The sequence below is a fragment of the Miscanthus floridulus genome, chromosome 18 (genome assembly GCF_019320115.1).
Source record: "Miscanthus floridulus cultivar M001 chromosome 18, ASM1932011v1, whole genome shotgun sequence".
In the NCBI taxonomy this organism is placed as follows: domain Eukaryota; kingdom Viridiplantae; phylum Streptophyta; class Magnoliopsida; order Poales; family Poaceae; genus Miscanthus; species Miscanthus floridulus.
The window spans coordinates 11,833,857-11,843,246 of NC_089597.1; the positions used below are offsets into that span (position 1 = coordinate 11,833,857).

Genomic DNA, 9,390 nt, shown 5'->3' on the forward strand with positions numbered 1-9,390 from the left:
CTCGCCATCGCCACAGCGTCATCCCATGGTGACATGAGCCAGGGTTAGTGTCTTCAAGCCCAACCCGAGGTATGCTATGACCACGATTGTAGGTGCCTCCGTTGACATCTCTCTGATTCCCAACTCCGCGCACGCGGCTCTACATGATCCGAACTGGCGCGAGGCGATGTAACACGAGTTCGATGCGTTCTAGTCGAACCACACATGGTGCCTCGTTCCTAGGCCACCGCGTGCCAACATCATCACCGGCATCACCGGCAAGTGGGTGTTCAAGCATAAGCTCCATCCCGACAATAGCCTCGAGCGATACAAAGCACGTGGGTCGTTCGTGGCTTTACCTAGCGCCCGGGCATCAATTTTGGCGAGACGTTCATGCCTGTGGTCAAGCTTGTGACGATCCGCACCATGCTCGCTCTGGTGGCAAGGCACCGATGGCCGACGCGATAGCTCGACGTCTCCAACGCCTTCCTTCACGGGCACCTCGACAAGTGGGTGCTGTGTCAGCAGCCTATCGGCTTCGTCGACGCGACACAGCCAGATGCGGTCTGCCTCCTCTCCAAGTCCTTATACGGTCTTTGGCAGGCACTAAGGGCCTAGTTCACACGGATCACCGACTTCCTCTGCACCATCGGCTTTGTCACGACGAGCTCCAACACGTCCCTGTTCGTGCTTCGCCATGGGACGGCCATGGCGTTCCTCCTCCTCTACATCGAAGATATGGTGCTCAGCGCCTCCACCGAGGCACTTCTCCAGGACATCTTCACACGACTCCAGTCCGAGTTCACCGTGAAGGACATGGGGCCACTCCGCTACTTCCTCGGCGTCGACGTACAATGACACAGCCAAGGCTTCTTCCTGTCTCAGGCGAAATACGCCGAAGATCTCCTGGACCAGGCGGGGATGACGAACTGCAAGCCGGCGCTCACGCCGATGAACACCAAGGCCAAGCTCCCAGCGACGACAGGCGTGGCTGTATGTGATCCCAGCGAATACCGCAGCATCGCCGGCGCACTACAGTACCTCACCATCACTCGTCCAGACATCACGTACGCAGTGCAGCAAGCTTGCCTGCATATGCATGATATCCGCGAGAGTGTCATCTCGCGGTCGTCAAGCGCATCCTACGTTATGTGCGTGGCACGACGTCGTACGGGCTTCATTTGCAGGGCACGGGCATCCACAAGATCACCGCCTATTCGGACGCCGACTGGGCCGGGTGCCCGGACACGCATCGGTCGACATCCGGCTACTGCATCTACCTCGGCGATGCGCTGGTGTCGTGGTCATCAAAGCGCCAAGCCACCGTGTCGAGGTCAAGCACGGAGGCCGAGTATAGGGCCGTGGCGAACGCCGTGGCCGAGTACATATGGCTTTGGCAGCTTCTCCACGAGCTTCACTGCGACGTTCCAACGGTGGCCTACTGCGACAACGTCTCCACCGTCTACATGAGCAAGAACCCCGTCCGCCACCGATGAACGAAGCACATCGAGCTGGACATCCACTTTGTTCGGGAACACGTGGCGCTTGGCGAACTGCGCGTCATTCATGTGCCCATGGACCAGCAGTTCACCGACGTGATGACGAAGGGGCTACCGACGAACACGTTCCAAGGGTTCCGTTCCAGTCTCACCGTCGGAGCTCGCGACGCTGCCACTGCAGGGGGGGGGGGGGTTTGATAACGGAGTCATGTACACGGCTGTACATGTCATGTAGACCGGCATTGGTCAAACGCACGCGCACACGCACAGCGCCCGCTCTGCGCATGCCGTGCCTCTGCTCAGTCGCTACGCCGCGTCCTCTACCGCGCGTCTAGCAGTTTTCACAGCGGAGGTTGCCGAGCCTATACTGTATAAATATGAGTTCATGAGATCAATACAAGCTGAGGTTGATCCATATCCTCTTTCAGTCTGCAAACGATCACACAGGTCTATGTGTGGTGTGCAAGTGCAGTAGTGGTGACTCTGACACGGGCTTTGTTCGCGTGGGAGGGCGTCACGCGCCATGACTCTGATCTGACACTATATTTGGAATGGCATGCAGCCACGACTCTCGCGTCACCGGTGTCGATTCACGTATGAAATTGCTACTTTGTTCATGCATATTTACGTATAAAATTGCTACTCCTGGTTCTTTGTGATTTTCTTCTGTTTAGGAATCTAGCTTGGACGTTATTTTGACAGTTTTGGCAACAATATTTGATCCAATTTACATGCATGTTAAATCTAACTAGAATTTTAAAAATTTTGACACCGACATTAGCTAGCCTCCCCACGGTTCCTCCTCTTGTCCTTCTCTTTTCTCTTCCTCTTCTTCCCCTTCAAGTACCACTCGCGCTTTATATAAGGGCAGCTCCAGCGTGAAATCACTTCTTCTGCAATGCAAATTTAGACAGAAGGCATTCGATCACAGTGTGTTGTTCGATGCTTGGGACCCACCACTCCACTAGAGCTGGAAGAAAAGCAAGTAAAAAATCGTCTCTCTCTACATGTCTGGTTTAGCTTGGTTGGGATGCTGTTGAACACATCCACATGCTGCAGTAGCTATGTGATTCTAAGTCTGACACATTGTTTGATGGCTACAATGTGCATGGTTCGTTTTTTCACTCCCATGGTTCGATTTCATGATACACTAGAGGCGCTCTAAAACAAGAAAAAAAACATGTTAGTAAAATTAGCGATGATTAAGGAGGTGTTTGGGACTACTCCGCTCCATATTTTTCAGCTCCGCTCCACATTTTTAGCCAAATGGTTTCAGCTCCACGCACTCTGTTTGAGAAAAAAGAGTGGAGTTATGAGAGCACCTAAAAAGGTGCTCCACAAACTTTAGTTTTTTTTTTATCTACTTCACGGTGGAGTTTATGAAGTAGTCCCAAGCACCCCATAAATAAGCAAATTCAATGGTAATAGGCAACATTACATGCATGATTTAGATTGGGTCATTGTCGTCATCTCATGCCCCTCAGCTCTTTCCCCTTCCTCTTCCCCTCCTAGTAGCGGCATTCGCACTATATGACAGGATTAAAAACATGTTTGTAAAATCAGCATTGATTAAATGGTCTAAATAAATGGTAACAGGCAGTAATGCGTGTATGATTTACATTTGGTCATTGCTACCGTCTCTTGATCCTTCTTGTGGAAATGAGAGCCTCCTCCAGTGATTAGCAATGAAACCTCGATAGCATGAGCACCTATTGCCCATGAGAGTGGGTCCCACAATTATTCTGCCACAGATCACATCGGGACAAGACGAGGCCCTATGGAGCTGTGAGGCATGGTAGGTAGTCAACTACCAAAAAAATAGCTGAAGCACCTCACCCATGGATCTTAACGCGAAATAGACGCTAGCAGATAAGAGCAAGTCCAATAAACTTGTCCTAAAAAAATAAACTTGTCTAATAGCCAAATGTCAGCAGCTCGCCACCCTTATCTGCTGTGAGAATCCTGAAGGCGGAGAAGAAGCAATGGGCCGGCCCAGGATGACGAGGTCCAGAAGGGCGAACCCGCGATGCATCGGCAACGAGTGGGCCGCTTAGGCGTCTGTGTATGCGAATTGGGGCAACTGGCCTCTGTAATACTTAAGGCACAGACCCAGAGAGAGAGGACATGTTTGTAATGACCGACTCTTATATTCCTAATCGAAGAACTCCTCCGTCCTCGCATCCCTGTTCTTCTTCTTCCTCTCCACGCCGAGCTCCTCTTCTCCTTCCCAATCCGAACTACCTACTACTATCTCTCACAAGTGGTATCAGAGACACCGATTATCGGCCTCCTTCGATCACCTGGCCACACAATCCCATCGGTCGTTCGATCCCAACGGATTTGGTCGGTCTAATCCTGAATCGAGTCTGTGAGCTGCAGTTCGACTTGGGGATTCCATAATTCCGGTCCAGGAATCACGACTTGTGGCGTGCTCCGCCGATCTAGAGCCCGCAGCCCTCGCCGACCACGAGCACTTTACTCGCCTGCAACGCCACATCGGCGCCATGAATCCCGAGTCGAAGATGCTCCTCGACGAGATCGACAAACGCTTCGCCACCCAGGAGAAGCGCTTCGACAACATCAAGCGCAAGCTCGATTCCACCATGACTTCTTCCACTGCCCACCTCGACGCACTTGAGTCCGCCACCCAGGTGTTCGATGAATGGCGCCTAGGAATCAAAGGCCTCGTCGATGATCTGAAGATCAAGGTCAAAAAGCTGGCGACCCTGAAGCTGGAAGTCGGGAAGATCTCGAAGTATTGGGAGCGCTCCATGGTGGACGTTCCCTCGGCGACCCCGGGAGTGTTCGCGCCCGCGCAGCCCTCCAAGTCCGAGTCGGCCCTGTCTTCACCGACCACGGTCCTGCACGACACCAAGCATGTTGTCTCCACCATCTACAAGTCTGCCGTCGATGGCGACCACCAGGCTGCCGAGCGTGCCTCTGTCGGATTCCCAGCCGAACCGCCCAGTGGGCACCGCATCGATCTTCGGAACCGGGCGGGTGAATTTGGAGTGGTCACCACTCTGATTCCACCCCCGGGGAAGGGTACGTTGCCTTGCTGTCCCGCCTCTCCACTTCCGTTACCATGTCCTCCATCGCGTCCACCACCACCGCCTAATAGCCACCATTGGGAGTCTGGGTACCCTGGAGGCAGTGGGTGTTGAGTTGTGATCAAAATTCAGTTATGTACAAGATAAAGGCTAACTTCTGACGAAGCGAAGCGAGGCCCATCGCCGAGAGGCTTGGGTCGATTAGGGTTTTTCCATCTCTATATATACTTCCTGTAAGCCGTCGTCTTGGGATAGGAAAAGTTATAAATCCCTGACGTTTGTAACCTCAACCGATATAGTGAAGATTTGCTGGCTGGTGCCCATGGTTTTTTTCTTCTTCCTTGGGAGGGTTTTCCACATTAAAAATCTCGTGTCCCCTGTGTTTGATCTGTTGTTCTTCGTCGTTTATATTGCATATCGTTTCTAACAATTGGTATCAGAGCTTGGTTTCACATTAGGGTTTCGTGATGGCATCGATGAAGTTTGATCTACCGCTGCTGGATTACAAAATGAGATTTGCGTTGTGGCAAGTCAAGATGCGGACAATTCTAGCACAATCTTCGGATCTTGATGAGGCACTGGATGGTTTTGGAGGCAAAGAGCATAAGTCATGGACCGCCAAAGAGAAGCGGAAGGATCGTAAGGCTCTGTCTCTGATTCAACTTCATCTATATAATGATATTTTGCAAGAAGTGCTGCAGGAGAAAACTGCCGCAGAACTTTGGCTCAAGCTGGAATCGATCTGCATGTCTAAGGATCTAACCAGTAAGATGCACGTGAAGATGAAGTTGTTCACGCACAAGCTGCAAGAAGGTGGTTCGGTGATGAACCACTTATCGATCTTTAAGGAGATCGTTGCCGGCCTAGTGTTGATGGAGGTAAAATATGATGATGAAGATTTAGCTTGTCTACTGTTATGCTCAATGCCTAGTTCGTATGCAAATTTCTGAGATACCATACTATTAAGTCATGATGATCTAACCCTTGCGAAAGTATATGAGGCCCTCTAGATGAGGGAGAAGATGAAAGGTATGGTTCAGTCTGACGTGTCGTCCTCCAAGGGTGAAGTGTTGCAGGTTAGAGGCAGGCCTGAGCAGAAAACCTACAACAACAACAATAATCAAGACAAGAGCAAGAACCGTAAAGGCCGTTCAAAGTCCAGAGGCAGGGATAAGTTCTGCAGGTATTGTAAGAAAGATACTCATGTCATTGATGATTGTTGGAAGCTACAGAATAAGGAGAAAAGAAACGGTACGTATCAACCGAAAAACAAATCTGATGGTGATGGTAAGGCCTCTGTTGTCTCCGCTATTGATAGTTCTGATTTAGGAGACATTCTTATTGTTCTTGCTGGTTGTGTTACTGGTCGTGATGAATGGATACTTGATTCTGCATGCTTGTTTCATATATGCTCTAACAGAGATTGGTTCAGTTCTTATGAGTCTGCACAGAGTGGAGATGTCGTGCGTATGGGAGATAACAATCCACGTGAGATCGTGGGCATTGGCTCCATTCAGATCAAGATGCATGATGGCTTGATACGCACATTGAAAGATGTGAGACACATACCAGGGATGGCTAGAAATCTCATCTCCCTCAGCACACTTGATGCCGAGGGGTACAAACACTCCGGTTCAGGTGGAGTGTGTAAGGTTTCAAAAGGCTCTCTCATTCATATGATAGGTGATATGAATTCTGCAAAGTTATCTGTTCTTAGAGAAAGTACTTTACATGGTTCCGTCATTGCTGCTACTATTTCTAATGATGAACCAAGTAAGACTAATCTCTGGCATATGCGTCTTGGGCATATGAGTGAACTTGGTATGGCAGAATTGATCAAGAGAGACCTGCTGGATGGCTGCATTGTGGGTAAGATGAAGTTCTATGAGCACTGTGTTTTTGGTAAGCACAAGAGGGTAAAATTCAATGCATCTATTCATACCACCAAAGGTACACTTGATTATGTACATGCTGATTTGTGGGGGTGTCTTGTAAGCCCTCTTATGGTGGTGCTCATTACATGCTTACCATTATTGATGATTACTATAGAAAAGTGTGGCCTTACTTTCTGAAAAATAAAGATGATACTTTTGCTGCTTTTAAAGAGTGAAAAGTTATGATAGAAAGACAAACTAAAAAGAAGATAAAATTGCTTCGTACTGACAATGACGGTAAATTCTGTTCGAATGCTTTTAATGATTTCTGCAGGGAAGAAGGCATTATCAGGCACCACACCATCCGGTACAGTCCTCAGCAAAATGGTCTGGCTGAGTGCATGAACCGAACCATCATCTTGAGGGCTCATTGCATGCTGTCCAATGCTCGTATGAACAAGCGTTTTTGGGCTGAGGCTGCTAATACCGCCTGTTACTTGATCAACCGGTCACCTTCTATCCCACTTAATAAGAAAACTCCCATTGAGGTATGGTCTGGTATGCCTGCTGATTATTCACAGATGAGAGTTTTTAGTTGCACTGCTTATGCTCATGTTGATAATAGAAAGCTAGAACCTAGAGCCATTAAGTGTCTGTTTCTTGGTTATGGTTCTGGAGTTAAATTATATAAGTTATGGAATCCTGAAACTAAAAAGACTTTCATGAGCAGGAGCGTTGTTTTCAATGAATCGGTTATGTTTAATGACAACTTGTCCATAGATGTTTCTCCAGTTGGCTCTGATGAGGAGCAGCAACATGTTAGCGTGCAGGTGGAGCACGTAGATGATCAGGAAATTGAAATTGTTGATAACAATGTTCATGATATTGTTCAGCACTCACCTCCTGTTTTGCAGCCTCAAAATCAGTCTATTGTAGATCACAGAACAAAGAGGAATTGTGGGCCTCGTCCATGTTTAATTAAGGAATGTAATATGGTTCATTATGCTTTTAGTTGTGCTGAACAGGTGGAGAACATTCATGAGCCGGCTACGTACACTGAAGCTATTGTTTCTGGTGATCGCGAGAAGTGTATTTCCGCCATGCAAGAGGAGATGCAGTCACTCAAAAAAATGGCACATGGGATGTTGTGCACTTGCCTAAACAAAAGAAGGCCGTTCGTTGCAAATGGATCTTCAAGAGAAAGGAGGGTTTATCTCCCAGTGAGCCTCCAAGATTTAAGGCAAGGTTAGTAGCAAAAGGTTTCAGTCAGATTCCTAGTGTTGATTATAATGTTGTGTTCTCTCTAGTTGTAAAGCATAGTTCAATTCGTATATTTTTCGGTATTGTTGCTATGCGAGATCTTGAGCTTGAGCAGTTAGATGTAAAGACTGCATTTCTACATGGAGAGCTCGAGGAGGAGATATACATGGACCAGCCAGAAGGGTTCATAGTACCTGGTAAGGAGGATCATGTTTGCAAATTAAAGAGGTCATTATATGGTTTAAAACAGTCTCCTCATCAATGGTATAAAAGGTTTGATTCTTTTATGATGTCACATGGTTTTAAGAGATCTAAATTTGATAGCTGTGTGTACATTAAATTTGTTAATGGATCACATATATACTTGCTGTTATATGTTGATGACATGTTGATTGCTGCCAAGAGCAAGAAAGAAATCACTACATTGAAGAAACTGTTGAGTAGTGAGTTTGAGATGGAGGATCTTGGTGCTGCTAAGAAAATTCTAGGTATGGAGATTACAAGAGATAGAAATTCTGGTTTGTTATTTCTTAGTCAACAAAGTTACATTAAGAAAGTTCTTCATCGTTTCAACATGCATGATGCAAAGTCTGTTAGTACTCCTATTGCTCCTCATTTTAAATAATCAGCTTTACAATGTGCTAGTACGGATGAGGATTTTGAGTACATGTCAAGAGTTCCATATTCTAGTGATGTTGGTTCTTTGATGTATGCTATGGTTTGCTCTTGTCCTGATTTATCATATGCTATGAGTTTGGTTAATAGATACATGGTTAATTCTGGTAAAGAACATTGGAAGGTTGTTCAGTGGATTTTTAGGTACCTTCGTGGCACAACAAATGCTTGTTTGAAGTTTGGCAAGACTGATAAGGGACTCACTGGCTACGTGAATTCAGATTTTGCTGCCGATTTGGATAAGAGATCTCTCATAGGTTATTTGTTCACTATTGGTGGTTGTGCTATGAGTTGGAGGGCAACATTGCAGCCCGTTGTTGCCCTATCTACCACTGAAGCAGAATACATGGCTGTTGCTGAAGCATGTAAAGAATCGGCATGGTTGAAAGGTTTGTTTGCTAAGCTTTGTGGAGATGATTCTTGCATTAATTTGTTTTGTGACAGTGAAAGTGCTATATGTCTCACTAAAGATCAGATGTTCCATAAGAGAACGAAGCACATTGATGTCAAATACCATTATGTTCGCAATGTTGTCGTGCAAAGTAAGCTGAAGGTATGCAAGATAAACACACATAATAATCCTACTGATATGTTGACAAAGCAAGTTCCTGTTGCTAAGTTTGAGCTTTGCTCAAGCTTAGTTGGTATAACTGTTTATCCCAAGAGGCTATTTGGCACCAGAAGTATTTCTTTGTTGTTTTAGGGGGGAGGTTCATTTTATGCTACAAGAAGGAATTTGTCTCAAGGTGGAGTTTGTTGAGTTGTGATCCAAATTCAGTTATGTACAAGATAAAGGCTAACTTCTGACGGAGCGAAGTGAGGCCCATCGCCAGGAGACTTGGGCCGATTAGGGTTTTTTCATCTCTATATATACTTCCTGTAAGCCGTCATCTTGGGATAAGAAAAGTTGTAAATCCCCGACGTTTGTAACCTCACCCGATATAGTGAAGATTTGTTGGCTGGTGTCCGTGGTTTTTTCCTTCTTCCTTGGAAGGATTTTCCACGTTAAAAATCTCGTGTCCCCTGTATTTGATCTGTTGTTCTTCGTCATTT

The 9,390-nt window shown here is 46.9% G+C and overlaps 1 protein-coding gene across 1 annotated transcript; it reads left to right on the forward strand.

Moving 5' to 3' along the window:
• The first annotated feature begins 687 nt into the window (after positions 1-687).
• Positions 688-1,475, forward strand: LOC136523294 (uncharacterized mitochondrial protein AtMg00810-like). The gene is made up of 3 exons (XM_066517022.1): positions 688-828; positions 895-1,053; positions 1,167-1,475. Exons 1-3 carry the CDS (start codon positions 688-690, stop codon positions 1,473-1,475), a joined length of 609 nt encoding a protein of 202 aa, XP_066373119.1.
• The last annotated feature ends 7,915 nt before the right edge of the window (positions 1,476-9,390 follow it).

Excerpts from the sequence above, each read along its gene's own strand:
- LOC136523294 (XM_066517022.1), top strand. The coding sequence starts at position 688 with ATGGCGTTCCTCCTCCTCTACATCGAAGATATGGTGCTCAGCGCCTCC. Across the intron at positions 829-894 it reads GCTACTTCCTCGGCGTCGAC|GCGGGGATGACGAACTGCAA; the intron begins GTACAATGACAC and ends CTCCTGGACCAG. Across the intron at positions 1,054-1,166 it reads GTCCAGACATCACGTACGCA|GGCACGGGCATCCACAAGAT; the intron begins GTGCAGCAAGCT and ends CTTCATTTGCAG.